At 38.3% G+C, this 20,039-nt stretch overlaps 1 protein-coding gene across 3 annotated transcripts in view; it reads left to right on the top strand.

The window, feature by feature from the left end:
• Nucleotides 1-20,039, top strand: part of LOC125620775 (transcription initiation factor TFIID subunit 4) — a 214,588-nt gene that overhangs the window by 146,105 nt on the left and 48,444 nt on the right. For all 3 annotated transcript variants that reach the window (XM_048816905.2, XM_048816904.2, XM_048816903.2), the window contains one exon: nucleotides 5,002-5,124. In XM_048816905.2, coding sequence (XP_048672862.2) covers nucleotides 5,002-5,124 — 123 coding nt within the window. The remainder of the gene's footprint in view (nucleotides 1-5,001; nucleotides 5,125-20,039) is intronic.

Below are 20,039 nucleotides of genomic sequence, written 5' to 3'. Positions count from 1 at the left end.
ACAATAATTGTGCATTTTTATTTTCAACAAATACTTCCAGTATTGGTTTGTTAATAAATGTACTGAATAAAAATAAAATTAACAGGTCCATCTTGTTATGTGTGTCATAAAATATTCTTGAGATATATTTAACTATAATATCTCAGGAATATTTTATGACACACATTAAAATGAGATACATTGAAATATAAATTTCTGGCTAATTTTGGTGGAAGCGTCTAACTCACATCTGTCTTTTAACAAGCTCTGAAATTCGGGAGGTGAAACTCACCAGTATGTTTGCATAGTTAACCTCAACAGATCCCAGAAGACCTGAAATCTGTTGGTTTCCACCTCCTGGGATATTTGCTTTCCCATTCTCTCAAGAGGAAAACCATCTGTCTGCAGTAGGAATTCTAGCAGCAGTCATGCTATTTCATTTTCAGAATTATAAAAAGTGTTTGGATTCATATCTGTAGTCTTCACTTGCAGAGGGTCAGACAATCATGTGAATGCCACATCAGGCCAAATTCATATCTAGTACAAATCAGTAGAGTTACACTGGAGAGTCATCTTAGGCCATTGTATTTTCTCAGTATGTAATATACAATTTCATATATGGATGTAGTAACATTAGTTTTTGGTTCTAGGAAAAAAAGTCTTGCAAACAAACCCATTCTCATCTCACTCATCTCATCTTCTTACTGGTTATGTGACGTGCCAGTAGAAGAAATAGCAAAATATAAGAAGAAATAAAAATGTAAGGCATCCGTTTACATTTAAAATTGAATTATTTATTGGTATTTCTAGAACTATCACCACCATATTATCTGTTGTTGCACAGAAGAGAATTAAAATTCTTGTTCTAAAATTATTTCCAAAATACAACATGAATAACCATGACATATATTCCTGTGTTGTGAAAATAATTAGTAAGCAGTGGTAACACTGACATCTCAAGTAGACGCGCTATCAGCTTGTTTATGCCATGTGCCAAAATTACAGCCTTTCTCACAATTATAATAATGTGATGGGCGGAGTTGTGATTGATATTAAATATGGTGTATTTGTAATCTGCCACTTCTTTGTTGAGAAACTAAAAATAATATAATGAACAGTTGTGTGAGGAAAACAAAACGATGTTTTGTGCTCTCCCTGCTGGCTTTGCAGTAGTTAAGTAATGAGAAATGTCCTCAGTGCTGTTTTCATCCAGCAACGCTAGAAAGATGCTTTTATGTAAAAAAGGACTTCTGTACGTTAAAGTTGTTGTTAAATAACAACAACAACAAAGCCAAGTAAATTTCAGCTGCATTCAAAGCACACTAAAAATTAATCTTGGCCAGACAGAAAAGGGTAAAAGGCTCATGAAAAGATGTTTTATTTTTAAACTTTTAAGGCGCAATTAGTGATTAATACTTCTAAAATGCTGTAAAATGAACTGGATTTATGAATTTATAAATGTTGAAGGACAGCTGTATCGAAACAAGCTTTTTTTCTCGTATAGTATAGATTGGCATGTTTGTTTATGTCCTAAATATAGGGCTGAAAGAATGGAAAGGGGAGGGGTGGGGTAATGAGATGGAGGGGGAGGGATTGATGGAATGGGGGAAGAAATAATGGCAGCATTCACATTCCAAAGGGAATAATCTAGCTTGGGTTTCTAATATAAATTTAGATGTAAAAGTCGGTGAAAACGAAGCTCTGGTCTTTAATATTAAATATCCATATAATGTGGAAAAGTGTAAAAATATATATGATGAGCTGGTTTACTACTATAAAGTATTTCCTGAAATTTCACAAAGATGGCACCAAAGGCCCTGATCCTGAAGAGACCTCTGTGCTTAACTTTACGCATTGTAAAAAGTTCTGTTGACGTCAATGGGAGGACTTGTTTGTAAAGTTAATGCCATTTGCACGATCAAGGCCTATTCTGGTAATCATAATGTAATGATAGTGACTTTGTAGATACTGTTGAGAATGTAATTTCATTGAGCCGCTATTTTCAGAAAATGCAAACTTTTAAATGATCTCCTTTGCCTTTTACTTTCTCATATTACATCTCAAAGATGACTTTTTAAAGATTTTTGAGAGTTCTGAGTTATACAGGACCAGTTTCACATGTCACCACTTTTTAAACTAAGCAGCTTATTTTTAAAATTTTAACTTGTGCATCTCACTGATGGCAAATGTCTTGAACATATTTGAAGTGGATGCATACAAAAGGAATAGTTACATGTGGGATGCAGTATTCTCCTACAGGATACTAAGGTGTGAACTGATGAGCAGATGGTCACGAACTGTATTGTGTATGTATCTGGAGTTTCACAACTGGAAATGTACTAACTGTTTGTTTGTTTGTTTATATTGTAGTAATGTCTAGAGATCTCAAATGAGATCAGGGCCCCATTATAGTAGGTAGTATAAATAAGGCACATAGTAAGAGACAATCCCTGGCTGCAAAGTTTATAGTCTACACAACATAGACAAAGGATGGGAGGGAAAACAGGCACAGAGAGGTGAAGTAACTTGCTCATGATCACAGAACAGGTCCGTGTAATAGAACCAATGTCCTTTGACTCTCAGTCTGGTATCATATCCACTGGACCACACTTTGTCTTTATTATAGTCAATTGCACATGCTCTGTGTGTTTATCTGAACAGTCAAAATTGTGGTAATTAAAATAAACACACTAGGCACATTGCTCTATGATATCAAGCAGTCAGCTATAGTTCTTTTCATTTTCAAAAATACATAAGAACGGCCATACTGGGTCAGACCAAAGGTCCATCTATCCCAGTATCCTGTCTTCCGACAGTGGCCAATGCCGGATGCCCCAGAGGGAATGAACAGAACAGGTAATCCTCAAGTAATCCATTCCCTGTCTCTCATTCCCAGCTTCTGGCAAACAGAGGCAAGGGCAGTGGTTCTCAAACTTTTGTATTGGTGACCCCTTTCACACAGCAAGCCTCTGAGTGTAAACCCCCTTATAAATTAAAAACACTGTTCTTATATTTAGCACTATTATAAATGCTGGTGGTGAACTAGGGTTTGGGGTGGAAGCTGACAGCTTGCGACCCCCTGAGGGGGTCCCAACCTCCAGTTTGAGAACCACTGGGCTAGGGACACAATACAATACAAATGAAAGGACAAAGAAACTAAGGAATAAATGGATGCTGATCCACTTTGCAGGCTCCCAGGTTTGCTCTATAAAACAGCTCGGGGCACTTGGCAGACTTAGAGGTAAGGAAGGATTTTCCCCACTATGCAAAATCTACAGCAGTGCCATGTTTAGAATGATTCAGAATGTGCTTGTACAAAAGACAAGGAATTTTGAATTATGATTCCGAGAACACCTGTTCAGTCATATTATATGCATATATTAAACATTCACTCTAACACTGTATACAGTAATACAAAATAGTACATTTGCCTAAGAAAGGACTTAGGTCCAGTTGGTCTAGGAATTCCAACTTTGAATGATGTATTTGAATAATATCTTTTGTATTATGTCAGTTGCCTTTCATACGGCATTCCTTACTGTAACCTCCCATAAAATTAAAACTCTTCTCCAGTTCAAAATTTCACATTCTGGGTTAGCCCTCTGCTTTACACTTTTGTCTGAGATCATGCTAAGCCAGCTGGCCCTAACTTAAATATTCAGCAGACTTCTGATAATTGTGATAACCCTTATAGGCTGGTGAGCATGGCAAATTAGCAAAAAGATGATTGATCTTTTTTATATGCAGTTTTATCTTCAACCTTTCCTGGCTATGTGTTCTACTACAGTAATAATTTCTTCTCTGGAGGTACTTGCCAGTATCTAGATTTGCACATCTATTTACAGTTGCCTTGAAGCCTCATAATTACAATACAGCTGAAATGTCCATTTTCTTTCCCTGACTACAAATAGGGATCAATCGAATTTTAAATGACTGCTTACGGGCTAGCTTCCAATCATGACCTTTGTAAATGATTAGAGCTCACCACTGTTCCTATCTACCTTGAAAGGGTAAGCGGGCAGGTCTGTCTAACTGGCATTTAATCTGGAAGACAGCCAAAGATATTTGAGCTAAAAACTTAATATGAGTTGGCAAAGGGAAGTACATATAGACCTTTGCACTACCATATAGACATTATGCTCATGTTTCACTTTGGCATTTAATTAATTCCTTTATCCTATAGATGATTGAGTTGTATGGATGTGTATAATTTTTGTGTTGAAATTATCATGCAAACTTTAAGTTGCAAAATAGACAATAGAACTTAAATTCACAGTAGGAGAAGGTGTCAAAGAATAACCAGATTTAAAACATTAAGTATACTACATTTTAAGCATTCTCTTTCTTTGCCAAAGAAATATTTTTTCCTATTTTCTGTTCTTCCCCTTTTTGCAACAAATAGTATCTGACTTGTAGATCAAGTATGTTGCTTTCCTTCCTCCAGCCTGTGACTAAATCTGATGTTAACTAAACCCTAATCCCTTATAGTAATTGGAAATTTAACTTTTCATTACCATGTTGCCAGAAAAATCTTTTCCTAATGTTCAGATATAGGAATTTTTGAGTACTTTCTTAAAATGAATATTACTGTAGGTGAAATGGTCAAAATAAACTTCAGATTTTGAAATGAAAGGAAGTGTTTGAATTACTGTACTATTTTGGCTTTTTATTTCTACTTAGTCTTCATAGAAGTCATGGTCTGAAGGTGTATAGTACATAGTACTTGCCAATGAAATAAATGGCATTGTTTAAGGGTGGGATTTTCAAAGGAAGCTCAGTGATTTGGAGAAGAAATCCCATGGAAACCAATGGGATTTGTGCACCTAAGCCACTGTGATTCTTCTGAAAATCTCACCCTGACATTGCATGTTTGAGTTGTTAAGATCTGGCATAGCCATATACAGCATGATCACGCAAGACATTTGGGCACTCTCAGCTTTCACCACTTTGCATGTTCAGGCCTGAGAGTAACATTTGCTATGTGAATGAAATTTAAAATTATATATTTTTTCCCTATAATAGATGCAGCAACAAGAACTAGCACAGATGAGGCAGAGGGATGCCAACCTAACTGCATTGGCAGCTATTGGTCCACGGAAGAAACAGAAGCTTGATTCACCTGGCTTACTTACCATTGGAGGAGAGGTAAAAAAAACAGCAACAAAAACTATTAAATTTTTTGTGAAAATCAATGATTTTGGAAACAAACTAGTAATTACTGTGGAATACTCCTGAGTACAAATAATAACTACAGATTCTGTGAGTTGGTTTTCTTAGTGGATTATGTAATGTGGAAAAGATGATACAAAATATTGAATTAGAAAAAAATAGAGTCCAGATTCCTTGATTTTTCCATGTGTTTCACCACCCAAAATCCAGAGACGACAATGTGGAATACATTTAGTCTAAAATGAGATCTCCATTATCTTTAACTTTCAAGAATCATCTTTCAATATGTAATTTTTCTTTGAAAATAATTAAGAATTAAACCAGAAGGACTTAAGCCTCTGTATAAAAATGTTTTTAGAATGCTTTTAAAATTGAAAATGGTTCAAGCTGGCCAACAAGTGACCTACACAGGAAAGGTGAAAAGAAAGAGCAAGTCAGGGAGAAAGAGCAAGTAGTTGTGGAGTTGCTTGAGGTGTGGGTTGAGAGCTTGTATGTCATATTGGTAACAGTCAGTCTGTGTTACGACTGTGTTAAAAATGGCTGCCCCCTCACACTGTGAAAGCACAGTTCCATTTTTATAATGTAGGCAGGACTGTATACTATACAGAATAGCTGTCTCACTGATCCAGGCTAAATCATTGAACGTTCCAGAGTATGCATTTTTACATGCTTCAAACCACTGGTGAAGCACTTCAGACAGAATATCTGAACAGAAGTGCATGAAAGAACAGTTCTTCTTTGTGCTAAACAGTATACATCCATTACAACGGGTACTTCAGCCTGGATGCAGGACCAGATTTGTTGGTAGGCATTCCCTTGTTGCCTATGATTTCCCTAAAGTTCCGGCTGCCAATTCCACCTGCACAGCAGCAGGCAGGTTTAATTCCTGCCACAGAGCTCTTCTGAGGAAAATTCCAGGAAATTAATTCCTGCCACAAAGCTCTTCTAAGGAAAATTTTCTTTCAAATTTTGAACTAATAATTTTGGCTTTCTTCATTCTAGCTGCATCCCATAGACAGGTTTCCCTTTTGGGGAACTTTCTCCTCTCAGCTCTTCTTCCTTGTGTGAATGTGCTACATTTGCTGGTGCCAAAGTATTTGCTCAGTTTTGATGATCGTTAAGTTTCCATCTATAGCGGGGGTGGCCAACCTGAGCTTGAGAAGGAGCCAGAATTTATCAATATATGTTGCCAGAGAGCCACAGTAGTACGTCAGCAGCCCCCCCATCAACTCCCCCCACTCCGAGCGGCTCCCTCCCACCGGCAGCCCCCCCGATCAGCACCTCCCAATCAGCTGTTTTATGGCATGCAGGAGGCTCTGTGGGGGGGAGGGAGGAGCAAGGGCACTGCAGGTTCAGGGGAAGGGATGGGGGAGGGAAGGGGTGGAGTGGGGGCAGGGCCTGTGGCAGAGCCGTGGTTGAGCGGTGTACCCCCCCCGGCATATTGGAAAGTTGGCACCTGTCGCTCCAGCCCCAGAGTCGGTGCCTATCCAAGGAGCCGCATACTAACTTCTGAAGAGCCGCATGTGGCTCTGGAGCCACAGGTTGGCCACCCCTGATCTATACTATACTACACAATGGACTCAGATTTCAGCTGCAATAGAGAACAGCCATGTCCCCTGACACGCAAGTATTTTTAGTGTAAACCCACCCTAAACAGTCTATCTGGGTTTTGTGCACAACTGTTTCTCCTCTTCTTGTCTCTCCAATTCAATGGATTTAATACACTTTGTGACTAACCACAACAATACAGGTGGAGAACATCCATAAGACCATATCTAGATGAAGGATGGGATTAGCCATCAGTACCAGGTCTGTTTAAAAATCAAGCCTTTAGTTAGAGGATGGGTCTTTTATACCCTTGAGCCATGGAGAAGGGCAGTCAGGGAGGCCCCAGCTATCACTGATATTGAAAAATCATATGGTGGGGGGGAGGCTACTGTTTCCTCTTCACTTGATTGTTTGGAGCTGAAATAAGGGGAATTTTTCAGCCTGAATAATTACTGCACAACCTTCTTTGTCCTTGACTGGCCTGTTTCTGAGCTTTTAGCTTCTAATCTTCTGTCGACTGATGAAGAACCTATGGGTTGTGTTGGTTGGCACATGTGCTAGACGGAATCTGAATTCACCACTGGAAAGGGTCAGTATTGGGCAGTTGCTTAATGGATACTGCCGAGAGTGTAGAAATCCACTGAAATAGGGAGCAGCCTTTGTGACCACATAACCACAAACTGTGGGCCTGCAGTCACACAAGGTGTTAAATCCTGTACATAGTCCTTAATGAGTAATATTAAAGAGTAGAACAGGGAAAGTGTTGAAGGAGATCTTTTCAAAGTATCATGTGACGTTTTAGCCACAGGAATCCCATTGACTGTAATGAGTTGTTTGGCTGTTACCTCATTCAGTACTTGAAAATTTTACTTTCTAAAAGTTCAAAACAATGAGAAGATGGAATCTACTATTGAAGCTAAGTATCATATTTAGAAAGGATCTGAATGTTCATTTACATACATAATTCTTACTGATTGCAAAGTTAGCTATTTCTCCCTCTACACAATGCAATTGTCAGTTATTGTTTCAGTTTTGTCTCTCTTTCCAGTATTTGTGTACATGGTATTTTAAGGTACTTACATTGGAAACATTTTTTGTGGATGTTGCATAACAGCAGGATTTATTTAGGACTCTTCAGTGCAAAGATCTGATGCTTCTGGTGATGCAGAAAGGGCTCTTCATTTTACAGTATGTTATGTTAATTGAACTAACTACACACAAATAGTATTGCTTGGATTCATCTCTCTGCTTGGGCCAGAAAATATATTAGTAATTAATACTGGTTAAAATGATTATTCATATTTAGAATATGTATAATTGTGAAAAAGCAATTTCAGATACTGGGACAATTTCACCTTTGCTGAGGTGAAAGAATTTTGATTACACAAACTGTGTAAAGAAATATTGTTACCTATTAGAACTATTGAAACATATTTTCCAATATACTAAGCAAATTCACTGTGATGTAATTTTAAAGTAAGTTAAACTTATGATTTCTTGAAATGTTAGTTGTGTTTGTGTGAGAGAATTGGTAATAATGTAAGTTTTCTTTTTTCTTAAGCAATTAATTAAATACTCCGCTACACACTTCAGTTGATGTCAGTGGTGTAATTTTAAATAAGGCTAAGAAATAGGAACCAAGTTGTTGAACTGACCTGCTATCAAAAGGTGTGTTTGATAATAAAACCAAGAGTTGGGGGGTAATTTTTGTTATATTTATAAGGAAAATATATTCCCTTTTAGTTTCTGTCTGGACTAACTCACTGTAATTCTCTGGTGCTTTATCTTCTTATTCTCTATATGCTTCACTCACTCTGTGTTTAGTACTTTCCTTGTCTTCCTTCCTTTATGTGATCCTGTAGAAATGCAACTTCCTCTGTAGCAGCCCATAGCCCAAACCAACATTCAGGCTGTGTATTACTATATTAATGTAGTTTAATTCAAGAGGAGAGGGAAGGGGAAAAGGGAATGTATGATGCCTTTCAGAGAATTGAATTTGGGCATTTCAGTATGTTCTTTTTATTTGTTCATCTGATGATTTCTGAAGATGTTTTGAGAAATTAGATCAAAGTATTAACAACATTATTTTGATTAAAGGACTTCAATTTTTGTGGCAGGGTTTTGAATTTTGGACCCTTCTATTATTTTGTGAACCTCAAATGTTTAAAAATCATGAGTCAGTTTTTAAATCATAAGATTTTAATAATAATAATAATAATAGACTTTGGGTCGTTTTGCCTTTTTTCATTTTGAACCTGTATGGTTCGGTTTCAAGCTTTTCTCTAGAACCATGAAGGTTAGAAACGTGATTTTCTTTATAAAGCAGAGATTCTAATGTAATTGCAGGAACTGACTTGACAAAAAATACTAAATATCATAAAATTCCTGATGAATTTGCAAGAGTTGCTTCTAATAATTCAAAATCTGTCTGAGCATCCTTGTACAGGTAGCTACACTAGGTTTAAATTTGTATATTCCATGGAGTGAAAGTGCACAAGTCAAGTGCAAATATTTGTCTAGATTAAGCAGTAATATTAATTAACACATTTTTGCTCTTCATCAAAAGAGACCGCTAGTATGAAGTATATGTTGGAAATATCTGAGATTATAGTTAGTTTAAATATCAAGTGAAAGCAGCGTGTGAAGGCCCCTCTCCTGGTACTTGCTGGCACAGATGTTTTTTTGAATAGTGATCTTTCAACAGCAGCTTCAGGGCTAGTTCAGTGAATCACCACTTATTGAAGAGAATCATTTCAGAGATAAAGAAAAAGAACCTCTAACATAGTGGAAGAGCCACCATCTTAAAACTCCATAGCAAGCTAACCCCAGACCTCCAACCTCTACCAGAAAAAAAAAATTACTGAACTGAATTGCAGAGTGTTCAGTATCAAGTCATAGAATCATAGAATATCAGGGTTGGAAGGGACCTCAGGAGGTCATCTAGTCCAACCCCCTGCACAAAGCAGGACCAATCCCCAAATAATTAATCACAGCCAGGGCTTTGTCAAGCTTGACCTTAAAAACCTCAAAGGAAGGAGTTTCCACCACCTCCCTAGGTAACGCATTCCAGTGCTTCACCACCCACCTAGTGAAAAAGTTTTTCCTAATATCCAACCTAAACCTCCCCCACTGCAACTTGAGACCATTACTCCCTGTTCTGTCATCTGCTGCCACTGAGAAGAGTCTAGATCCATCCTCTTTGGAACCCCCTTTCAGCTAGTTGAAAGCAGCTATCAAATACCCCCTCATTCTTCTCTTCCGCAGACTAAACAATCCCAGTTTCCTCAGCCTCTCCTCATAAGTCATGTGTTCCAGTCCCCTAATCATTTTTACTGCCCTCCGCTGGACGCTTTCCAATTTTTCTACATCCTTATAGATATTATAGATATTTAGGTCAGAAGGGACCATTACGATCATCTAGTCTGACCTCCTTCACAACGCAGGCCACAGAATCCTTCTTGTAGTGTGGGGTCCAAAACTGGATACAGTACTCCAGATGAGTCCTCACCAATGTTGAATAGAGGGGAATGATCACGTCCCTCGGTCTGCTGGCAATGCCCCTACTTATACAGCCTTCTTGGCAACAAGGGCCCACTGTTGACTCAGATCCAGCTTCTCATCCACTGTAACCCCTAGGTCCTTTTCTGCAGAAATGCTCCCTAGCTATTCAGTCCCTAGTCTGTAGCGGTGCATGGGATTCTTCCGTCCTAAGTGCAGGACTCTGCACTTGTCCTAGTTGAACCTCATCAGATTTCTTTTGGCCCAATCCTCTAATTTGTCTAGGTCCTTCTGTAGCCTAATCCTCCCCTCCAGCGTATGTACCACTCCTCCCAGGTTAGTGTCATCTGCAAACTTGCTGAGGGTGCAGTCCATGCCATCCTCCAGATCATTAATGAAGATATTGAACAAAACCGGCCCCAGGACCGACCCGTGGGGCACTCCGCTTGATACCAGCTGCCAATTGGACATGGAGCCATTGATCACAACCCGCTGAGCCCGACGATCTAGCCAGCTTTCTATCCACCTTATAGTCCATTCATCCAGCCCATACTTCTTTAACTTGCTGGCAAGAATACTGTGGGAGACAGTATCAAAAGCTTTGCTAAAGTCAAGGAATAACACTTCCACTGCTTTCCTCTCATCCACAGAGCCAGTTATCTCGTCATAAGTCCTGGATTAGTAACAAGATTGAGGTCCAATACCTTGTTTCCCTTCAAGACTAGAAAGCATATCTTTTTGTCATCCAGAGATAGAGATTAAGGTCGCAAAATGACTGCACTATAAAAATGGTGACATTTGAGGTATAGAAAAGCTGATTTAAGTCAGTTTAAGAAGTATTCTAAATGCATATAAAAGACTCCTTATACTCCTTCCAGACTTCTGCCCAGATGGTGACAATAGATGGGTAGTTACAGCTTGCCTTGAAGGTCAACAGACTTAGGCTATGGCAGATTGGTTGAAGAGATCAAGGACCCCTCCCAGAGAATGCCTTACCAGCATCTCTCTCATTGTTATAGAGACTCCAGCTGAAGTGCCTCTATTGATCTCAGCTGCAGCAGTATGGCATGGGGAATGCAGTGATCTTTCCAGGGAACCAGATCCTAAACTAGTTTGACCTTTACAGGATTAAAACCAACACATTGAGTTCCACTTGGAAGCCAGGGTGTATTCCAGAGCACTTGGGGTAATGTGCTCTTGGCATGGAACCCTACGTAATAAGCCAGGCACCACATTCTGCACCATCTTCAGCTTCTAAATGGTACCGAAGTGTAGCTCCACGTAGAGTGCTCGACAGCACTCTAAAGTTAAGGTGATAAATGTGCTGCAGGATGGGCTTGTAGTTAAGGCATTGGTTTGGGGCTCAGGAGATCCCTGTTCATTTATAAATTCTGTCACAGACTCCTGTGTGGCCATAGGTAAATTTCTTGATCCTCCCTATGCCTCAGTTCTCTATATCTAGGGCTAATAATACTTTCTTACCTAGCAGAGGTAATGTGAGATTAAATTCAGCCCAGGATCTAACCCACCCAAATTATGCACCCATGTTATAAATGGAAAACTCAATCCTTGTACTAGGGATGCCAACATAAGTTCCATCATCTCTTCTGGATGCCTCCCACCTTCCACCTGCTTTCACTGTCTTGTCCAGATTAAGTCATATCCAAGCGCTAGTTTTATTTAGATGCTGGGTAATTTGTTCTGCTCTGACTGGGTCAGACATAATTAAGAAGTAAAGCTGTGTTTCATCAGCATACTGAATGCATTGCAGAACATGTCTCCTAACAGACTCCCCCGAACACTTTTCTACACTCTTTGAATAGGAAGAGTGACAATATAGCCCCCTGTGGTATCTGGAGGGACAAACCTTGTCACAGAGGAGCAATTGTCCACAACTACCCTTTGGATTTTGTCCAAAAAAGCCACTCAAGAACAGCACCATTCACGCCTACAAGAGCTGCAGATAAGTCAATAGAATCTCAAGATCAGTGTTAAGGCTGCTGACAGATTTAAAAGAATTAGCACCGTTACTCAGGCTTTCTCTTTTGTTTCGAGAAAGTCATATTTCACGCAACCCATGCAATTTCTACTCCCTGCTGCATTAGGCTATACATTTTACACTTTGGAACGGAGTAATTTTGCAACAATGCAAGATCAAGTTCCCTTGTGTTTCCTGTTCCAATGAGCAGTTTTTACTTTGTTCTTTATAGCCCCTTACCTTACTGCATCATTAGATTTTTGTCAATAAATTTATTTTTAAAGTATAGGCAAGAAGTGTTAAAAATAATTGAGTCTAAGAATCCTTTACACTAGATAAACTTGAGTGTTCTGAAGGCTGATATAGTAAGATTATTACTCCTTCATTAATGTTTATGACCTGGTGCTTTAAATCCATGGATTGACAGAATTGAGCCCAGCCTTTATGATCTATTGTATCACTGTCTACTTAGGCACTCTTTACTCCATGGATCACCGATGTGATGGAATATAATGGTTATTGCAGACCCATTATGATGTACTGTGTCAGTCATACATACCATACTAAATATCCATGAAAATTAGTAGGTGCCATACATTTGAGCTGGGATTTTCGAAAGGGTCTAGGGGAGTTAGGGACTCAACTCCTGTCTACTGTAAGTAGGAATTGGATACCTAACTCCCTTGGGCTTCTTGGAAAATCCCAGCCTTAGATGCCACTTGTCTAAATAGCAACTTGTTTGGTTTTACTTCCTTTTTCAAAAGGTCTAAATAAATAAAAAAAAATTGATCCACAGTGTGGAAAAAATCTACTGCAAATGTCTGTTTGAAAATCAAAGCCATTTACAACACTGTCCAGATGTTCCCCTAACTAGTAAGTTCACATTTTTGTCATTCCTGTAATAAATTTTAAAAAATATAAATTAACAATAATAAAAAGCCTAATTCTTGTTTATCAGGTTTAAGTCCAAACTGGATTTTAACCCTTGAAATAGATTTTTATTAAAAACAATATCCTATTTTTACTGTATGAAATGAGTCACAATCAGTATCTTGATGAATTTCCATAGATATTGTCTGCAATAAAAAGGTGACGGAAACATTAGACAGACTGTTCTGTTTAACTGCAGCATTGTTAATGAATTAGGCTACACTGGGACTAAAATCATCTGGAGTATTTTCCTACACCCATTGCAAACAGGTTGAGATTATTATGGATATCCCTCTGATATAGGCAGTGAGTCAAGAGGCAATAGAATAGTTTTGCATGTATCTCTGTTGACAGCAAAAACAAACAAACAAAAAAAGAGGAGGAGGAGGAAGTAAGTCAACCTGCTATACAAGAATATAGAAACTGGCTCCGTGCCAGTGAAAGCATTCTTTTTTCACTGGTAGAACAGGTTTGCATACTGTGTGTATTCCTTTGAGCTGTGTAACACACAATACTCTGACAGAGGTTTAGTGATCTTAATCATTTTCCCTTATTGGCTGAGACAAATTTGGCTGCTGCTTCTTTTAGAGATGGGAGTAGTTGTTCCCAGCTGACTGCAGAAAGGAGTTGACCTAACACCCAGAAGCAGACCATTTGAGGATTTCTTTCTATGCTGCTCAAATATTTTTCTCAATGCATACTTTTAGTACCGCTATATATGTAATAAAATATTTGGGTGTGTTTGGAAAAAGTGTTTATAGTCCTCCTCTATGCCAGAAAGGATTGCATATTAACAGGGAAGAAGAGGTTTAGGCCTATATCCTCATGTCAAGGTCTCTCCTATAGATGCTTCTCCAGAAGAGGCAGTGTTAGGCCAGCACCATTAGGTGGATTTTGTTCCCCTTCTCCCTGCCATCTCTTCTGATGTTAAATGGACCTAAAGGGCTGAACTCATCTATTTTTTCCTTCTAGCTAAAAAATACATTTTCTGAGACAGGGATTTTGAAAGATTCCTAAAGAAACTGGGTGTTTAAAATCCAGTTGGATTGGCTGCCCTAATGCCCTGAGGCTCTTTTCACAATCTCAGCATGGGGATTATCTCCTTTACAAGGGTTATCAACTCTATGCAAGATTCTCTTGGACTTTCCGTTATCTAAAATATAATGAAGACATATTGAAATAATCAGCTCACCCTTAAAAATATCATCTACCTACCGGAGGAACCTGCAGTCTCCCAAGAAGTCTGCCTTGATGTTCCTAAAGTTGGTCTTTTTATTGTGGCCTGTTCCAAATTCTTATCCATTTCACTACATTTGAATGTCATTTTATGATATTCTTTTGATGAAAAGGCAGAGGGACCTTGACTAACAAATTGGAGATGGCAGCGTCTCACTTAAGAGTTCCTGTCTTACTCATCGTATATTTCTGCAGTCGTTCAGTGTGTGGATTGAAGACAATATATAGCTGGAATACAAGATCCCCTGAAGTGTAAAAAAGAATATCATCAAATGTAACTGGGCCACCCATGGCTTCAGTGGTACAACTCAGCATGTAGTAAATACGATCCTTCATTATAGGAAACTTTGTTCTGGTCAAAAGAGCTCCCTGTTTAAGATCTTGGAAATCATAATACAGGAACATCTAAACTAAGACTGATGTATTTCATTGTTTTCTTGATCCCCTGCCAATTTCTGCCAGACCATACTTTAATTTTGAATGTCCTCCTCTCTCACAATTTGGGAGAGCACTTAGTGGATGCAGTTATACATCTCTTCCAGATTCAAGCCCTGACCCAGTTTTCAAATATGTTGTTCTGAGGTGGTCTATTGTCATCGATTTGTGGTGCAGGCAGGGCTTTACCTTATTAGCCCTCAAGTGCTTAGTAAGTCTGAACCATCCTTTGTCCAACAAGACTATCTTAGTACTGTCGTAGGATTTTGATCAAACCTTTATTTAACTCTGAAGTTTCTCTTGTCCATACTGGTTCCGTACATTTTTGACCAAAGGTAAACACGTTGCCTTTTCAGTGCTTGGTTTCACAATATCTGTCAAGGATAAAGCTGAGGGCTGAAAGTTCTCCAGGTGTTCTTTTATGTTGTAAGCAAATCTCTTTGGAATAATTTTGTTTCTGTTGCTCAATGAACACACTCATTTTAACAAAAGTTTTAAAGAAAGTGACATTTAAACTTTGTTAAAACAGTTTAATAGTTTAATTGAAAAATACAAATTTAGGTATATTGTTCATAAGAGAGTCAGTAAAACAAGAAAAGGTTTTTTAAATTGTTAATACAACTGTCAAGGTGATTTCTTTGTGAAGCCACTTGTGAGTATCTGTCTTCAAAGGAAAACAAAAATATCCTGCTGAATGGATTGTACATCAGAGGTGCCAGAATTATTAACATATATATCTTAGACAAGAGAAAAATTATAAGCGTAAGTCAATCAAAATATAATAGACCATTCCCATTATCAACTCCCTACCCTTCCGGTCCTTGGGTGATGAATTAGTGTCGCCACACTGACCCCCTTTGCTTCTGCAGCAGAGTCCATACCTCTCTTCCTCCTCCCTTGGCAAGTCAGACAACGTGCTCTCCCCCCCTACCCCGCCCCCACTTAAGGTGTTGTGCTGACAATATAAAGAATGAAAAGTAATAATAAAATGTTACATATGTGTCTAAGGAACTTTATTATTTGGCTGTTTGCACAAGGGGGCAGAGTTAAGGTTGTACATATTCTGCCTTTTACTTTGGCATTTTCTGATTGGATGCTTAACTTTGCAACTTTAATAGTTTTATTTTTTTAATGGAAGTTCCTATTTGGTGTTATCAGGCTCTTCCCAGTCTATGTACATTGATATGTACAGTCCATGTACATTTGTTAGCCCTTTTCTTCTCTAGACACTAGACTATGTCTCACCAGTGATCATTTTTTCACACTGTTTTAAACTATCATCAATGTCCTGTCTTACCCCATTCACAAAAAATGAAACATTTGGCCTCAATCCTCCAAAGACTTGTGTACACACTTAGATTTATGCACTGTGATTAGTCCCTTTGAAGTCAAGTCTACTCACAGGGAATAAAATTAGTCACATACGTTAAGTTTTTGCAAGACCAGGGTGTGTGTATTCCTGTAAATTTTTTTGCTTTTACTACTATGTATGAAGGCAGTTTCTGCTAGTCTAAAAGCCAAACCTATTTTATTTTAGCAAATACCTCATTTCTATTTTTTCTCAATGGTAAAAGCTGTTTCTGTTGGTGAAAATGGATAGAAGGCATATTTTAGTAAAGTCTCATGTTATTTGTCAGTGAGAGCTTGGCAGCAGCATTATTATATGTTGAGTGTAGGTGTGGGCTGTCATTCAGATTGTGTTTCAAATTACTGTAAGCTATTTATTTTGCTTTAAAAATAATTGAAAAAATTGTAATTGTGATGTCTTTGTATTGATGTCCTTTTGTTACCCAGTCCAACTTCTAGTGAGTGACTGGTAAAATGTTTTTTTATTTTTGTTTTGCCTGGAGTTAAAGAGGTATATGCTGGTTAAAGGTATTCTGTGGAAGTGTTGGACTGGGGAGGGCCTGAGGGAATTCAGGGAGCCATGTACCACCAGCAGCTTGTCTGTGCTAACTAATTATAGCTGCTGTATTGTTTACTTTAGTGGTATACTCCTTATTTATTAGCTGCTTAGTTACTGCCTGCCTTGGAGTTACAGGCTTGCGGCCAGTTGCTGCAGGGATGGTATAGTTGGAGGGGACGGGCATTAGCCACTACAGGAAATCACAACTCCCCGACCTTGTCATGAATTTTAAAGTAGAGAAAAATATTGACAACAGAGGGGAATAGGGAGGGTCAAAAAGTGAACTGGATGAGGCGGAAAAATTGGGAAAATTCAAGAACCTTTTCTTTGTCTAAAAGGACAGAGAGAGAAAAATAGACTTAAGGTTTAGAGAAGAGATTTACAATAACCACAAAGGGTAAAATGTTCGTAAGCGTCTCAGTGATTTGGGAGTTTGTCTTCTATCCAGAAGAAACTAAGGTCTGGTCTACACAGAAGTACTAGTTTCAGTATAGGCGTGATTTTATACCACTTTAGTTAAACTGGTACAACTATGTGTGGACATTCTTGTATAAGTTTCAACCTGGTTTATATCTGTTTATTTAGCTCAGCACAAGCTAAACTGATATATCCAGTTTTAAACTGATATAAGAGACTCCACACACACAAAGGTGCACCAGTTTAACTCAATTATTTAAGTTAAATCAGTGCCATCTCTGTGTATAGACAGGCCCTACGTCACTTTGGAGCCCAAGTAACTGAGACTTAGCCTCCTGACTACACTGCATCTGGGAGGGAGTCTTCTAGCCCAGGCTGACAGACTGGTGCTAGTGATGCTCGTGCTATCATGCTAAAAAGAGCTGTGTACATGTTGCGGCTTGGGGTAGAGCTCAGGATCTCAAGCCTGGGATGGGCATAGTTATTTTTAATGGTGCTGCTGGGGAGGGGAGAATGTATCACTTCTAATAGAACCATGATATTTTCCTACAACTGTATTTGAGAAAGTGGAAGACATCACAAACATTATCCATAGCACATGGAAATGGTGGCTGTTCATGCCAAAATCAGCAAGTAAGACGTATTTCCCCTGCCTCGCGAACACATCAATCTCTTGCAGAGCCAGGACAATAACAGTGAGACGTTGTACGAAGCTGCATTTCTCTACAGTGGACCATTTACTCAACAGTTTAAAGGAAGCTCAGTTAGCAGAACCAGCAGAGTGCAGGACCCATAAAAAGGCAAAGTTCCAATCGCCAAAGAAGGAGATAGAAAATAAAGGGAACATAACAGGTTAAACAGCTTTGGCCAAAGTACCCCTAGGCAGACCAGCATCTCTAATCACTGGTAGAGGTACTAGCTGAGAGGGGAGGGAAACTCAGGCTGGTGCTCTCATGTAACATTAAAAAGGACAAGCATTCTGTCAGGAGAAAAAGTCATTGGCATGGGATTTCCTCTCTTGATCAAAAAGACAGCAGCACTGCAGTCTTGCTTTCTGTATAAAATAGGTGTTAGCAGAGGGGATTTTTTTCCCTAGGCTTTATCACTAATCGGTGATGCTTCTTCCCAAGGTATAAAAGAAGTCACCTAGCTTTCTGTTTCCTTAAGAGATTTAGCCTTGTCTCAGTTTTAATCTTCTTTGTTACTTTTTTCCTATTGCAGTTAGAGATTTTTAAGGAATGCTTTTACAAAGCAATATGCATGTGCAGTTCTGATGGACATAAAAAATATGTTAAATGTCTGGCTCTCCAAAAGTCAACATCCATTCTGTGTTCTTTGCTAACAATTCTCGATAAATACCAGAAAATGCAGGTTTAGAAGACTGCTTTTGCCTCCCTTGATTGAGATAAGAAGCTCTTTCTCTCAACTTTTTCTTCTTGGGAAAAGTTGACAGCCATTAGTCCTTGCTTTTTGGTAGAGCTCTTGCTGAGAAAAAATTCTCTTCAGTTCTTATTAGCCCCAGTTATAATCACAATTTTCAGAGCTCACTTTTATGTTCTTGTTGAATTCAGCTTTTATCTTACTTTAATAACAGAAGGAACATCTGAATAAGAACTGTAAGTACTGTTCTTAGTATTTTTGTAGCTGTGCAGATAATTCGAGAGGATGTAAGAAGAGAGGAGACTCTTCTACATTCTTCTAATTTCACAAGATATCTTCACTGGTTCAGAGCCATCATTGGAAGAATTCTAAAAGAACACAAGTTTAAAATAAGGGAAAAAATGTCCTTTTAGAAGAAAATACAAAGAAAAATGTCATCCTTGGCTAATCCCCAACTTTCTTCACCACTCCATCATTGTACAAAGATATGGCATTCTGCACATTTCCATCCCACCTGGTAGCTGAAGTTTTACATCCGAACAGAAATGCCCCATGTCTCTCTGCAAACCTGAAGGTATCTCCTACCACTTGTTTGATAGCAACTTCTTAATTTCTTCAGCAGTATACTCTGACTCAGGGAGTATGATTTCTGAAACTAAAATATTGAAAGACTCCAAAAGGTGAATATCTAAGTGCATTCCCTTATTTGCTTCAAGAATTGCTTTCTATCTAAATCTTGAATAAGTTATTGAATATTTTAATCACAAAATCTAGTTGGTATTACTAAATGCAAAATCAGCAGATGATTTTACTTTTAACTGGGCATGTTCGTTGGCTGCTCCTGCTTATAGACAGGAAGAATTACAAAGTGTGCTCTTTGATTCCATGCTAGATCAGCAGACTTCCTCAACCCTCACCCATTTGTCCATGGCTGAATCGTTGTTAAAACAATCCTAAATGATGTTAGTGAACTCTTCAAGTTTCACCTGAGATTAAAAAATCCTTTACATATGGCCTCCTGGGGAGATAACAGAAGCCTCTAGAGTATAATTTTAAAGTAGTGATTCTTAAGCAACTTCCACTTTTCTAGAATATTTCCTCTAGTTCTGCGTGGTCAAATAATATAAAGCATCTACTCTTTAAGCGAAGAAAGCTGAGGCAGCTGGTTAATTTGCAGCAAAAAGCTATTAATTATGAAGCATATATAATATATATTCTCCCCCCTTGGGAAAACTTAAGATTTTATTACTGATTCAATAGACAGCTTCTTGATAATGTAGTGGAAAGACTCTAAACTTCCAAATATCAGCTTTGAATGTCCAAAGGTTTTATGGTTCATAAACTGGTATTCTTCACCATATTTATTTTAGCTAGTGTACTCCAGTTAATTGTTCAAAATTTGTGATCTACTGGTGAGTTTGTAGTGAAATTGGGGACTTTCATACAATTGATATAGCAAAAGGCAAGTAATTGTGCATTTCCTACAACTTTTAAAAGGGCTTGTGCTGTCTTCTTTTATAAAACAAATTAATCCAAGTGATAATCAAAATGTTTTTCCATACC

The sequence above is a fragment of the Caretta caretta genome, chromosome 12, assembly GCF_965140235.1.
Source record: "Caretta caretta isolate rCarCar2 chromosome 12, rCarCar1.hap1, whole genome shotgun sequence".
Lineage (NCBI taxonomy): Eukaryota > Metazoa > Chordata > Testudines > Cheloniidae > Caretta > Caretta caretta.
Note: the sequence above shows the minus strand (reverse complement) of the source record. Positions and strands in the feature narration are given on the sequence as shown.